A 16,028-nucleotide genomic window follows, 5' to 3' on the forward strand; every position below is an offset into this window, starting at 1 on the left:
TAAGGTGCTGGAGGCCACAATAATACCTTGTTAAAATGATGAGGCGTAGTTGGGGGGGAATAAATGAATACGTAAACAAACAACAAAGAAAAGCCTTTAAGATAAAGAAAGCCCTTAAGTTCATTTGGAAGACTTAAGACTACTGTTTGAATGGCAATTATGTACACGTAAGTTTTCTTACTTCATGGAAAATATAGCTTCTTATTTTGTGAGGTAACCTTTCTACGGCACGCCCATCAAAGCTGCATAGTGTCGGAGGTTTAATTAAGTAGCTGATGGACACCTGCTTAGCTTCTCAAGCTCCAGCTCGTTCCTCAGATATCATTGCCTGTCATCAGGTTTGTTGTTTGGGGAGGTTAGGCGTCCTTCAGCAGATGTCGCTGCTGCTCTTTAGAGTCCGGCTGTGCCCGTGGATCCTTGCACTGACCGCCGCTGCAGCCCTGGCTTGACGACAAACTGGCAGCTGCCTGTGCCTGCTAGCTCACTAGCTCCAGTGGCCTGCTTTGTCAGGGGGGTGTCTGCTGAGGGCCTCCTACTCACCTGACCACAGAGACCATAACACATCTGCCACTGCGGGCTGTGCAAGTTTGGGTTGGCTGCTGTCCTGTGGGGCAGTTAATGGCTTTATTAATGCTTGGCTGGATGTGCAGCTTGATGTATAGATTTTGTATGCAAAGGTAAACACCACTAATGAGCTGAAGGAAATGAAAGCTCTGTGTCATTCGCTTTAAGGCCCACTATGAAGAGTGAGAGAGAGAGAGAAAGAGAGAGAGAGAGAGACAGAGAGGGAAGGAAAGCAGATGAGGGTGTGCTCATGTGACAGTGAACAATTTAATTAATCGCACGGGTGCGCAGTTCCTCGGCTGCCTGCCAAAAAAGCTGCTCTCTCCACCGGACCTCCATGCTCATCTCACTGACCAACCCTGTATGAGGTCACAGCCGCTCGCACTGGGAGCTAATTTAGAAGTCCATCTGGGCTGTTTGAGGAACTTCATGACTGTGGTGCTCTTTCTACCGCTAAAAGTCAGCGTGCACATCCCACGACCACTACTGATTGAAGCTACACTCACAAAGTATTACCCGTGTTTGTTGAGAACCCGATGAAGATCTTAAAAGGTTGAAACTAAAGGTTTGAGGGAGTAAAATTGTGTGTGCGAACTAACTTGCACTCTGGCAGTGGTGTAGAGGTAGTGTGGACAAACAGTCTATTCTGTTTTCTAATTGAGTTGTATTTTGGTGTGGGGATTACAGATAAATGTTCCTGTCGTTTGATTGATTACATTCGCCGTTCACTGATTACATTCTTCCATTTCTGCTGATATCGCCCTAATGTTAGCAAACAATTGCACTGCGCACAGTCACCATCTCAAGGTTGGGGAGATACAAATTTGTACACATGGTAACTTTCGCTTCGTCAGCAATGTTCCCAAACTTTAATGTGAGCTGTGTGTGAACAGGGTAAACAATAAGCGTGTGAAATGTTCCAGTGTTTGCACTGATCATTTGCAACTCAAGCTGTTTTACATTCATCAATTTAACACTGTTTCTTTGTTTTGTTTTCTTTTGTTTTCTTCTGGCTATATTTCTCTCCTTAATACATGTGTTTATGTATTCCATCTCAGCTGCTAATCCTGGACCTGTTAATGCCTCTTATCTTTCCTTCTCAGAGACTTATAAAGGCCTCTCTCACTCTGATTGTGTATGTGGGAGGTCACTGTCTGCTGATCTGTGTCTAACCAGAAGCCCCAGTGGGTGAAGAGGTCAGCAGTTTACCTCAATGAGAAACAGAAACTAGAGACAGATAGAGAGAGAGAGAGAGAAAGAGAGAGAGAAAGAGATAACACTGACATGGTAGGGAACCCATGTACAAGCATTAACATTGAACAGTTGGTAAAGAGAAAACATATGGTGCGGCTTTACCAATGCCTTGCAGCACAGAATTATTGCCCTCTGCAGATCGTCTGTGGTCCCCACAATAGGGTGGATATATGAGCACAAATAACATCCAGATGTGGTCTTTAGTTCCAGTGTGTTTTGGTCACCCTGTCTCTCTCTTCCCCCCTAAGCACTGAAACCCAGCTCGGTGCCATCTGCAGTATCTGATGGCCGCCCCTCCCCCTGTCCTTGGGTCATCAGTGCCTATCCGCTTGTAGCCCACAGACAGAAAGATGTTTTGCGGTATCACACTCACATATGAAGGCTCAACACCTTTCATACCAATCACAGGGAAGTGGCATTATGCCAGCTGCAAACGGGCAGAACCGTGTCTCTTGGTGCATGGCCGATTCCGTAATCGGAGGTGTCTCTAGTGGTGCTCATGACAAACACAATTTTGTGCGTTTCATAGATGAAACGGTTTATTCTTAATGTTTGTTTGTGTGTGTGTGTGTGTATGTGTGTGTGTGTGTGTGTGTGTGTGTGTGTGTGTGTGTGTGTTTGTGTGTGCGTGTGTGTGTGCGTCTGCATTTGCATATATGGCAAGATCCACCACAGCTTGCCTCATCAATTACTTGCTCATGTTAAAGTGCTTTGCAACAGGAGTGCTTTTCTATCTGCAGCTTCTCTCCATTGCATTCCTTCTCTACTCTAAAGCTCCAGAGATCAGTGTCTGGCTGGGTTACAGCACAAGAGAGAGAGCAGTTTTGACTGTACTTCCACCAGTAAAATACAGAGACACTCACGGTCGCAAACACAAACACACACGCACACGCACACACACACACCCCCACACACACACACACACACACACACACTTCAACAACCCCCACCTACTCCCTCGCAAACACACTAGAACACTCAACTATACATGTACATCGAGGCTTGCAAAACATTACCCCACCCTACCTACAAACCCACACACATACATATGCTTATACTGTACCTACCTCCACCCAACAGTCTCTCTCTCTCACACACACACACGGAACACACTCCCTGCTTCCAACCCACCCAGCCCTATACAAAGACACACACTCACTATACACACACACGCACGCACACACACACACACACACAGACACACACAAACACACACACACACACACACACACACACACACACACACACACACACACACACACACACACAGCTACGCACTGTAGCCTCTTAGGTGGGGAAGAAAAACAGCTGGGGCCTTTAAAGGCGTCCACTGTGATTCTGACAAACACTGGAGCCTTTTCATGAGCCAGCCTCCAGCCATGTGCCCCCGCCGCTGGCCGCATACACACACACACACACACACACACACACACACACACACACACACACACACACACACACACACACACACACACACACACACACACACACACATACACACACACTCACACACACACACACTGGTCACACCACACCAGCAGCCCCCTGCAGCAGCGCCAGAGCCCCAGCGGCCTGCCTGGCATTGTTGTCTCACCGCTCCTCTCGGTGGGTTCAGAGGGGACACAGAGACCAAGTGATCCCTCTAATGACTGGCTGCTCTAGCCGGTGACCCCGCGGCTTTGCCGCTCTCACAATAACGCCCTGCCAGCCCCAGGTGACACGCCAGCCATGGCTGTGGCATTTAATCAGCATACCGGTTCGCTTGGAGCGGGCGCCAATCCAGCCGCTTGTCTCGGAACACGCCTGGCACAAAAGGCGAGGAGAGCACCCACCAGGATACTGTGTAATTGCCTCTCCTTCGTCTCGGCCTCCACTTCCCCCAGTGGCCCGTAGCTGCGGTGGAAACGCGGCTGTTAAAATGCGTTTCCTGATCCTTGGCCTCCTGTTTCACACTGCTATGTGATCATTTCTCTGCCGCTGCGCTCCCTCTGCAACTTCAGACTCAGGCTGTGTAGTGAGCAATTGGATAATTGATTTTGAGAAGAGAGGAAGAGGAACGGCTAGGCTATCTACCAAACGGGTGTAAGAATCACAAACTAGAGTGTTGATTTCTTGCTACATGAAGCATCTGGCTACGTAATAATGTCTTCCAAGTCTTAACAAGGCAGTTTGAATTGAAGTACTCTGCCTGCACTGCCTTGGAGTGAACGAGTTGAGAAAAGCCCATACACTGCTCCATTAGTCTGAAAGCTGCCCTACCCTCAGCTGTAATAATACGTTGGATTAGATAGAACTAACCCCCCCCCCCCCCCCCCCCACCCCCCACTGTAACTTCTTCACTCACATGTGAAAAAATTGTCCTTCTTGTCACGTTTATGTTGCTTCCAGGTCCATAGCAACGGGGTCAAAGCGAGCTTCCTCTTCCATCTGTCTATGTTTGCTTTAATGCGGACAAAAAAAAAACAGCTGGGGAATTGTGGAAAGACAAGGCCAAGGAACAGACGACTCTGTGTCATGGGATGGGCTGACACGGAAACCGCTGTCCGCTTGCCCCTTTTATATATTAATTTATTGATTCATTGTTTATTTATAAACGCGTTGTCCTCCAGGGGTGGCAACAAATGTGAATTGCTTTTCCTGCTATCGAATCTCCGCTCTCTCCTGCTGCAAGAAGTGTGTTTGAAGTGGTCCCCTTTATGTGATTTTGCAGGTGAATGAAATCTACCACGATGAGTCACTGGGTATTCACATCAATGTGGTCCTGGTGAGAATGATCATGCTGGGCTACTCAAAGGTAAGGCTGGTAATGACTTTCACCTTAATAAGGAGTCTACTGATGCACTTGGCTGGTATTAAAATTAAATGTATAGGTATCTTGTGCAATAGAGGTTAAAATGTTTTAAAGACACGAACCTCAAACATTTTAACATAATAACGGTTCACAATAACAATACATTTTGAGTACTACACCAGCACCCCAAAGATCAGCAACATTTTGACGTAAAGGGAGTACATTGTAGCCCATATGCACTCCTAAGAAGTGGAGTCAGTGTGTCCCCTTTCATGTGATGAAAATTGGGTCACATGGAACAACTCTCTAGCTCACGGTATGTGCATGTTAATCAACTAATGCGGCTGGACATTTTGTCATTTTTTCACCCTCCTTTTTCCTCTGTCTCGGTCAGTCCATTAGCCTCATCGAGAGAGGCAACCCGTCACGCAGCCTGGAGAATGTCTGCCGCTGGGCCCACGTGCAGCAGAAGGACAACACGGAACATTCCGAGCACCATGACCACGCCATCTTCCTCACCCGCCAAGGCTTCGGACCCACCGGCATGCAAGGTGAAAGATCAATCACTGACCCATCTGCTTCACCTGACAGCTCAAGCTGAACCATCACACACACCCTCACCCCCTCACATGGATGAGGGGAGAGTCCACTGGTGAAAACACTAGATGGGGATATAAACAAGCGTTGAATTCAGTGGCCATTATGGTAGGTCAGCTATGTGATGCTGTGAAGAAGCTAGTAATTGTGAAGATGCTGACAAACGCAGGAGCTTACAAACACTACCCAGATCCCAGCTAACTCTTACGCTTCCGTTGGAGCGAAATCTGTTCCAAGATAAAGAAATCTGCAGAAATCCTTTATGAATACTCAATTACACTTTTTACTGGGCCATTTGGCCTCTTTTACAGTCAGTGGCAAATCATCAGGACCATGATGTGTTTTTCATTGGTGTATTCAGGTCAATTTCTTGATTTATATCCATTCAACTAAATTGAGAATTATATACACCAACCCTAGACAAACCAATCAGGACTGGGTAATTCCTCCCAAGTAAATGGCCATAATAGACTGCATTCGGGCCAGGCGGCCAGCCTTTGGATAATACTGAGAGAATCCTTCGGCTGAGGCCACTTCATAAGCTAGTGATGGTTCAATCAAGCATGAAATCATCTTTTTAGAAAAGATCTGCTCCAGTACATCACCCAATGGTATTCTTTTTCCTGGCAACATATTATTTGTTCACTTATGTGCTAGATTGTGACCATTATCTGGTTGATTGGGGTGTGTTCAGTGTGACATGACTCTCAATGCACTGATTTTCACAGGCAGTAGGTGTTTCTGTATTTCTTGTGTTTTTTTTTTTTTTTCAAGGAAAAAGGCAGCTTCAGGGACAGGGAAGAAAATGAACATTGTAATTAACTAACATCTATTTTAAAGAACTTTTTGATGTTTGTGCAGATAAAGCTGTAATACAGTGATCTACGTAGTATGAAGTGCATTGGATAAGCCATCAGTGCTTTGAGCGGACTTGAACAAGAGTAATATACTAAGTTTAAAAAAGAATATCTGATAGGCACGGTCACGAGTAGCCTACATATGATGACTATTCATTGATAATTATTTTATTGCATTTAATTGATACAGCAGTAGATACTGTATTTTTTTGATTACGTACAACCTGTAGCATGTTTTGTGTCTGTATTCCGCCAACTATAGACTACATTGTTACAATGGTTCTTCATTTAACACACTCTTTACATGAAGCGCTAGGGGATTTCAGACTTGGCTTTTTCGGTAACTAGTGTAGACAGCTACAAGGAGAAATGACACATGCATAGACCACTACAAAAAGCAAAAAAAAAAATCTGAATGTCTCTCCTGAGACATAGTGCATTCACTTGGAAAAAGCCAAATGATTTCAGCGTCTCTTTAGTCCACTCTAGCCTGCTGTAGACATGCTGGTCTGAGAGCCTGCTGTCGCACCAGATTAGAGCTCCCTGGAGCGCCGCTGCTTCACTGTCCTGGTTCCCCAAGCATAAAGATCCCGTTGTGTGGGCGTTTCCGTGGTTTATAGGTAATACACAAGAGAGGTGCGCGCTCTGTCTGGGAGGCCTGCCCTTTAATTAAACTCTCACGCGCTAGAAGGTGTGAAGGTGGGGGGAGTGGGTGGACAAAGGGAGGGAAAATGTTCCATCAGCCGAGGACTGAGGGAGGTGATCCAATCAATTTCATCAGTTTCATCAGTAATGGGGCGCATTAATAACCCGGTGCGGGAGTGATATCCGGAGAGGTGAAGGTCTGCATGGATAATACAACCTTCTGCAGTTCCTCCACCTTGTGGCTTAGCTCAGCTCACCTCTGCGCCGGAAATGGGGACTCTGGCTGAGCCTGGAAACTCCCTCAGCCCTCAAGGAGAGGCTTGTCACAGCACCACATGGGACCTCTCCTGCCCGCTTCGCTTCATTTTAAACTGCCGTATCAAATTTGAATTCATTTTAAGCCTCAAGAGGACATTTTTTTCAAAATGGGATGGACAGGGTATTATTTTTAGTTTGACTTGATAAATGAAGGGACTAGACTGTGGGCAGTAATATTTCACAGATGTCCACGAGTCTTAATCTTTGGCAAATGTTCAGTGAACCTTGGAATGTGAACTGCTCCCGTGTGCTAATGATCGCAAGCGTCACTTTGGACAAAAGCGCCTGCTAAATGACTAAATGTAAATGTAAATGTAAAATGCAAGTGCATTTGGGTGATAATGAGAGTGGACACACCTTCCTCTTAGTGTCCTTGACAGCGTGGACACTAGCTCTCGAGCTTCCATGCACCACGTCTTCTACACAAAACCTCATCCAGTCGATGCAGACAAATATTCAAAGTGCTATGGTCCCAGAAGCCTACATGTGGGAGTTGGTGAAAATGGACTGAATTGGGTAGAATGACTAAGGCCGAATCTCAATTCTTCCCCTTCCCCTTGGCCCTTTTTCTTTGTCTTTGTCTTAACCCTAGCACTTGCAAGTGTAAGGGCCAAGGGCTGAAAACTTTCCCCTATGAAATGAGACGCCACTCGGTTTCGGGTACGTCACTTGGCGTCCCTGGATAATACAGGATGGTACATGTAAAGCACAGGTCGATGTCTTTAAACAAGTACTGTCATTCACAGACATCAAACAGAATTCGCGGATAAGTTATCTGTAGACATGCGTGACTGTATGAGCTATGAAACTAGCGATTTAAAAAAAGTTTCAATTATGGTTGCAAATATATATACGACTGTATAGAGCACAAAACTAGACTGTCGTAATTGTTTTGTGGACGGTACACAGATCGATGTCTCCAAAGCAAGTGCTGTCATTCACAGATATCAAACGTAATTCGTGGATAATAAATGTATCTGTACATATGCACGGAGTCAGGCTAGTCCTAGCAAGCTACCATATAATCCAATGAAGTGGTGGCATACGCGTTAGCTAAGCTTCAGTTAAGACCTACAATACTCTGCATCGTTCGTGTAGCACATTTCAGATCAAACCGAGTCATTATAAACATATAAATAGTTGTGTAGATAGCTTTATTCATGTTAAATATTCCTCACTTCAAGCAGCCATGTTTTTTTGAAAATTCCCGTGCTGGTTTCGCTGTGTGCTCTGGGATAGCCCTTGAAGGAGCAAGTAAGGTCTCGGATTATCTTAACTCCAAGGGGTATATGGGGTTGGCAAGTGTGACGTCACGGATCCAATTCCTCAGCTGCCAATGTATACTGTAATGTTAAAGCCAATATTTACGGTTGGATTGTAAAACGCCTGCTAAGGTTACGAAGGCAAGGAACACCTCGTTGAAAAGACGAGACCACGAGGATTCATCTACATTTTAAAGTGAGTCGATCAGACCTTTATATCTCATTCAATGAACTCCATGAAAGTGCGACTAACAAAAAGGACCCAGTGCTGTTTGTGCTAACGTTAGCCACGCTACAATTTCAAACAGAGTTGTGAGTGTAAATGTTATGACAGGTGGCAGCTTGAAAGGCAAAGTTCAGGCTTCCGTGAAGAAAAAAGAATATGAGGTGGAGGTGAGGAGAAACATTAGCTAAAATATGTGGGTGTCGACTAGAAAACTGATGTAACTGTTCAATGTTGACGTTTACTATGTTAAAATTGCTAGCGATGGATCCGGAAGTGACGATTTTGGTCTTGGTGACGCATCGACTTGCCAACCCCATAGCCCTCAATCTTATCCCTTAATCTTGATCAAAATGGGTATTGAGACACCACTAGCTCTCACATGAACGCGCAACTTCAAGGGTAAGGGGGAAGATAAGGGGCAAGGGGAAGAATTGAGATTGGGCCTAAACTTGAGTGATTGATTCTCTCTCTCCCACTTCTCTCTCTTTCTCTTCTCTCTACCCTGTTTTCCATCTCTTCTCTCTCTGTCCATTCACAGGGTACGCCCCCGTCACTGGCATGTGTCACCCTGTTCGCAGCTGCACTCTGAACCACGAGGACGGGTTCTCCTCCGCCTTTGTTGTGGCCCATGAGACTGGCCATGTGTAAGTTGCATGCCTTTGGTCTTCTTTTCTCTTCTGTTTGTGCTTTTATTTTACCAACCTCGCCCACAATTGAAGATCAGAGACCAGAGATGGAGAACAGTTGAAAACTGGCTGGTTGATTGGTTGATTGGCTCGTCCATTGAAAAAAAAAATACTCAGGAAAATGTCTCAAGGGTACATCTAAATGATCTAAATGACCTGATTCTATTTATCTGGAAGCTTTGGCGGCAATCCCTTTTTACATGTCAAAGACTCTGAAAAGGTCTTATTGACTTTCAAATGACGTTAATGTTAAACAACATTGGCAACCTTTTAGGATCCCTCCTTAAAGCTGTCAGATTGTGAAAATGCACTCCCTATTGTTCTTCTTCCCCTTTATTGAATTGCATAATTTATTTATGTGCTTGTCCTCATCCAGGGTGACCTAGCTATCTTCTGTACAAAAAAGAGTACTAGTTTATGAAAGAGCTTCAGACACTTAAATAGGAAAGGACAGAACATTGAGCTAGGGAGGTCAGTCCGTTACATTAGGGATGCTCGGGAGGCCAGTTTAGAGACCCAAGCTGTTTACAGACAACCTCCAAACGTTCAACAAAAGGGGATTAGCCTGTCTGACCAGGCTAGAATTTGTATTTCAATCACTCCTGCGTGATGAAGTACCTTAAAAAAACATGCTGGTCTCTCCGCCCCTCAGTAACACAACCCCAAGGATCCTCCCTAGCAACACAATGAGCCGTCTCTGACACAATTGGAACAATGTTGTAATGGTGTGCCGTTGGGACTACCACTTCTTTTTTTCTAGGGGCTAGTCCCTTTTCTTAAGCTAAGGAGGTCGGACCCATCGCATCCCTGATGGTGCCTTATGGTCCTCAGGGCAATTCATGGAGCTGGAGAATGTAGCACCACCCACACTTAGATCTGTCTCACCAGGGTGTCCAATCTGCTGTTCGTATTGTGTTTGTTTGCGCAAGCCTGTGTGCCACTCCGCACCAGCTCCCTGGGCCTCTGTGCCTCGTGGAGTGACAGATGAGAATTGTCTGGAGCGGCAGGAGCACCATTAGTGTCACATGTCTCCCCATCGGTCACATCAGTCCTACAGCCGCCTCGGGACTGAGAGGCGGTTTTTTTTAAAGAGATGTCACAGTCCAGTTAAAAATGCACTCATCAGCAGTAATGTTCTTAGAAGAAGCTGCTACACTTTCTCTATCTGCATAAAAGGGTCAGTTAGTTCCTCAGAAAGATTCTCTGAAGCTCACCCTGTAGGATTGTTTTTTTCAATGCCAGGGAAGAAAATCACGCACTATATACTATGGAATAATTTGGTGAATATAGTTGGAGATAGAGGTAAAAATCTTATAAACACACAGCTGTATTCGGTACAGTAGAACATTTGCAATGCTACATTCCTGCATGCGTTTATTTAGGTATCTTATACACATGCACTAAACATACATTTTACCTGGTGTCTGCCTATAAGGTTGATGCTTAGTATACACGGCACACATAGAGAGACGGGGAGAAAGACAAAAATAGACCCACTTAAAGGCACAACCACTCACTTCTGCAGTCTCCTGACGGCCACAGAGTCGATCAGTATGTTTGTCACAGCATGTGAATGTCACCTCCACAGGCTGGGCATGGAGCATGACGGACAGGGAAACCGCTGTGGGGACGAGACGGCCATGGGCAGTGTCATGGCCCCTCTAGTGCAGGCCGCCTTCCACCGCTACCACTGGTCCATGTGCAGTGGTCAGGAGCTGAAGAGATACATCCAGTGAGTGCCCCTCCCTTTCACCCTCTCTCACACACACACATGGACGCACGGGCACATGCATAGACATGTATGCATGCACACACACACACACACACACACACACACACACACACACACACACACACACACACACACACACACACACACACACACACACACACACACACACACACACACACACACACACACACACACACACACACACACACACACACACACACACACACACACACACACACGCGCGCATCATATCTTTCTGTTCACCACATCACAGGATGGGATGGGTTGGAATAGTTCTTGAATAGAAAATATTAATTTTGAATGTATTTTAGTTCTGAAAATTCAGGTACCACGTAGTGCACCTGTCAGTTCAAAGATGATGAATATGTATCCCTGCTGACCTGTGGCTAAAATTAATTCCAGCATGTGTTTTTCTAGCAGGAAATCTGTACTTCAGCCTCGATTGTCACCCACTGGCATTTGGATTTGGTTCATCAATAAGCAAACAAATTGCCGGCTGGGTAGGCAGCGCATCCATTGCCAGGCCCATTCAGTGTGGCTGAGTGTATACAGCTCTATTGTTCTGGATTGTCATCAAATCGCTGTGCGGGCTCACGCCCCGGAGTTTCATTGGTGTAACGAGCACCAGCACAAATGCCACAGCAGTCGACTGCATGGGTAGACAAAGGCATGGCAGCCGAGTTTATATAAGTGGAGTCCAATTTGGCCTCGTTTTACCCCATCTCGTCATCTCGAGAAATTCTCCCTTAAAAAGTTGGGAAATCTCCCAGCGGGATTCATTCACGAATCTATTTAAAGAAATGTTTATCAGAATTTGGGCCAAATTCTAAGGATCTCCAGCTGCACAAAGTCATGCTGGCAAGACTTCACTTGATAATAGAGATGAATAATTAATTGTTATGGTGTGAAACAGAGGGTAATACATTGGGACCAGGAGAACTACCACATAAAAGTCACCTGTAACACTCTATTTGATTAATATAACACATGCAGATTAAATCCAAGTTGAGCTGGAAGCATTCCAAAGCTGAATTGTACACACCTGATTTGCCTTGTTGATGTGGTTGTTTAAAGGTGTAATATTTTGCTACAGATGCTGAAAAATAAAGAAATATTCTTTTAGACCCCAATGTAATTTGGATGGCAAAATGAAAATGCATTTTCTTCTGGTCCAGACAAAAGTGTAAATAAAGGCATAAAATGAAGAAACAAAAATGAAACACAAACAGATACGTTATTAAGAAATACTGTCTGGCAACCTCGGCATTACATCTTCGATTTAATCATCGATTAAAAACGGCACTATACGTTTGGATATATGACAGATGTTTTTTAACCTCATTGAGATCTCATTCCCTGCATCAACCGGTGCATTTATCCCCACCAAACATGGTTCATTGATCACTGCACAGTGAACAGTACTGCATCAACCACTACTGTGATTCATAGCCTAACCCGTGTGCACATCTATTTGACATACTGAACCAGCAGCAAGGCAACCCTTTAAAGGCAATGATAAATGACTCACACAGCAATTACGTGCAAGTGACAACTCAGTTGGATGACACACAAATTGACGTTGGTCACTTGAAAGGTTTTGTCGTTGGTCATGGCAGCTTTTATCAGAGACTTTCTTCAGTCTGTCTGTGTCTTTCAATAAATCCACCACGATAAGTTGAGGGAATGACATTTTTTCCATTGCATTTCAACCAAGGTTTTAAATCGCCTGAATTTTTTGCATTTGAATCCAAATGAATTGGGCACGAAAATTGGGCAATCTACTTAGACATTGGAAACAGACGCTGAACATGCTGTTGTTCTGATCACACTGGTGCCTACCCTTACAATTCATCAGACATTGAGTTGCAGTTCACGTCACTTCAAATTCATCTTATTGTTGCTTTCTGAACTGATATACATACGATATGACGGCCGAATTGACTTCACATGTAAATCATCTGGTGTGGTAGCTTATTATATATGAAGCATGTTTGAAACATGAGCACCCTGCCTGTCAAAGACGAGGCAAACGCATATTGTTGAATTCACAGTGTACGCTTTTAAAGAAATTCTGCCTTTTTTTCTTTTATCTCTGCAGCTCTTACGACTGCCTCTTGGATGACCCTTTCAAACATGACTGGCCACCTCTTCCCGAGCTACCCGGCATCAATTACTCCATGGACGAGCAGTGTCGCTTTGATTTCGGTGTGGGATACAAAATCTGCACATCAGTAAGTGTAGCCCCAAGGCTGTTTTGATCCTGTCCTTCAGAAAATATATATATTTTTTTTTAAATCAAAGCTTAACGTTTAGAAAAAGACTGAATATATAGACGTTGCATCCCACTTATTTATGGTCCCTGAGGAGTATTTAGCTGGAAAGAGATCAGCTGCTTTTGAAGAGCAGGGACAGAAAAAAAAAGATCCTCTCCCAATCTCGGCGAGCCATGCTCTGTGCGTCGTCCTGCGATAAAGTGATTTTCCAAAGAGGGGAGATTATTTAGCTTGAACGCCTAAGCTCCGTGCGTTTCCAAGATAACATAGTATTGATTTTTCTTTGCACTACCTGTCCACGGTGGGCAATCTTTTTTGCCGGAGTTTTGTCAATTCCACAAAAAGCTTCAAAAACACGTTTTCTCATGGGAGTGTACAAACCTGGTATTTACGTCTGCCAGTACCACAAAGCAGCCGGCGTAAAGTAATTAGGTTGCAGTCTGGACATTCGTATTCTTCATCAGGACCTCCCACATGTGGGCACCAAGCTGGGCAACCTGGTCACACCATTAGCTGCCACACAGATGAAATGAGCCTTTCATCAGTGAAGTCACTTGGGGTCGCCCTGAGGTTTATAGTGATGTAACAGTGTGTAGGAGTCAGGTAGCAAGCCCGGACTTAGACCACAGCACCGTCATTTAGGTAATTAGTCTTACAGCATAGTTTTTTCTCAAGTGAGGTAGGAGTAATACTGTTTTCTTTTTGTGAATGTTTTATTCATTGAACAGGGCCACCCCACGCTGTTGCAGACCTGATTCATTTCTGTGTAGGTACGCGCTTCACAAAGGCTGTGTGATGTCACCTGAGCAGACGCAGCGCTGTGGGCTTACAGTTGAGGGTTTACTCCTGTCGGGTTACACTTGGCATTAACAGCCAGATGTTAAATCACTGGCAGATTCGAGGCATAGTGCTTCTTCACTAACTCACGCAGACACAATATGGATCTCATCTCTGAATTCCCTACTGCATATCATTGTGTATATCCAAATCAAGGTTTCTACGTTGTTATTGCACTACACAAAACCACAATGTGTGTGTGTGTGTAAAGATAAGGACATTGGATCCGAACATTTTCAAGGGTGCTTATAGGTGACTTTTGGCAACATTGCATTGCATCGTTGCACTTTAATGCTGTGTGTAAGCCAGGGCGTGCTCTCTAAACCACAGAGGCTCCCAAAGCGATGGGTGGGGAAGCAGTGAAAGCAAGCAGATATTAAAGAGAAGTGTTCTCAGGGACTTGTCCAACAGCTCAAGACTCTTACAGAGATACCAAAATGAAATCATTGCAAAGAGGGCGGTGATAAGATGAAAGGAAGACCTCAATCGGAAATGATGCATGTACTGTTTGATGGTGGCTGTCCTCCACGCCGTTATGACTTTGTGAGTGTGCTCTCTCTGTCATAGGACAAAAAAAGTCTGTTCATGTGAAGTGCCACCGTCCTTCCAGGTGATTGCATTTCTAGCGAGGAGTGCTTTCCATAGCAGATCAAATTTGCCGCTGCACCTGCCATTCATCAGTATTTTAATTGCTTGTTTACTCTCTTCTGGTCTGTAAGCAAACCATGCAGCATCAGGATACAGCGGGCTGCAGGTTGACTTGTCTTTCAGAATTCTACCCTTGACTGAATGACCCTCTCGAAAAAATGGTCCTCCTGGACTCACCTGGGGTGTGGGGTGTCAACACATCATCACAAAATGGGGCTGTTAACGGTGACTGGAGGCCTTGTGCGGCAATTCTAGACTATTAGAGGGAAACCAAAGGGAGGGGCATTTAGGGCATCTGGTTCTGGTCAGAGTTCAAGCGCTGAAGGAGATTATAGCTTTTACTCCTCGTTCATAAGTTTTCTGTATTTTTTTGTTATACCACTGTGTTATTTTCTTTTTGCTTTACAGTTTCGCACTTATGACCCCTGCAAGCAGCTGTGGTGCAGCCACCCAGACAACCCCTACTTCTGCAAGACCAAGAAGGGACCTCCTCTGGATGGAACAGAGTGCGCGCCTGGGAAGGTAAATGCAGTATTTCACTTTGATGTTTGACCCCACTTTGTGTTTCATCTGAGAGCATTGCTGGAAATCATGTTATTTCACTGAAGATGGCATTATTGTTTCATCTCCTTAATCCCCCCCCCCCCCCCCCCACACACACACATCATGTTTCTCTCGCAGTGGTGCTACAAAGGTCACTGCATGTGGAAGAACGCCAACCAGGTGAAGCAAGACGGAGCCTGGGGCGCGTGGAGTAAATTTGGCATCTGCTCGCGGAGCTGCGGCATGGGCGTCCGCTTCAGAACACGGCAATGCAACAACCCGGCGTGGGTCATCTCCCTTTTTTCCCTTTCTTGCACCACTGATTATCAGGGAGAACATACTGCACAAACAGAAACACAGGAAAACAAGCAACACTAAAAAATAAGCACTACATAATGGTGTTTGTGACTGTTCTCAAAGTTTATTTTTGGGTTCCAGGCCAGCGTATGGAGGCCAGGACTGTCCGGGCGTGAACTATGAGTATCAGCTCTGCAACACAGACGACTGCCCCAAGCACTTTGAAGACTTCAGGGCTCAACAGTGCCAGCTACGCAACGCGCACTTTGAATTCCAGAACACCAAGCACCACTGGCTGCCCTACGAGCACCCGGACAGTAAGTATGTGCCACTTCACCCACGGGGAACATCATCTGCAGCCTTTCAAGGCACACAGTGAATCACAAACACACACTTCACTCGCAGACACACACAAACACTAATGCTTGTATAAGCTTGTGGGCACACACACTCTCTCTCTCTCTCTCTCTCTCTCTC

General features: G+C 45.2%; 1 protein-coding gene across 1 annotated transcript in view; it reads left to right on the plus strand.

The window, feature by feature from the left end:
* adamts3 (ADAM metallopeptidase with thrombospondin type 1 motif, 3) overlaps nucleotides 1–16,028 on the plus strand; it is a gene marked incomplete at both ends in the record, with an annotated part of 67,316 nt that overhangs the window by 31,527 nt on the left and 19,761 nt on the right. Inside the window, 8 exons of the mRNA XM_080852754.1 lie at nucleotides 4,529–4,612; nucleotides 5,004–5,160; nucleotides 9,053–9,158; nucleotides 10,789–10,932; nucleotides 13,052–13,184; nucleotides 15,120–15,233; nucleotides 15,393–15,538; nucleotides 15,693–15,868. Of these exons, the coding sequence (XP_080708880.1) occupies nucleotides 4,529–4,612; nucleotides 5,004–5,160; nucleotides 9,053–9,158; nucleotides 10,789–10,932; nucleotides 13,052–13,184; nucleotides 15,120–15,233; nucleotides 15,393–15,538; nucleotides 15,693–15,868 (1,060 nt within the window). The remainder of the gene's footprint in view (nucleotides 1–4,528; nucleotides 4,613–5,003; nucleotides 5,161–9,052; nucleotides 9,159–10,788; nucleotides 10,933–13,051; nucleotides 13,185–15,119; nucleotides 15,234–15,392; nucleotides 15,539–15,692; nucleotides 15,869–16,028) is intronic.

This window comes from Sprattus sprattus (genome assembly GCF_963457725.1).
Source record: "Sprattus sprattus genome assembly, chromosome: 15".
Lineage (NCBI taxonomy): Eukaryota > Metazoa > Chordata > Actinopteri > Clupeiformes > Clupeidae > Sprattus > Sprattus sprattus.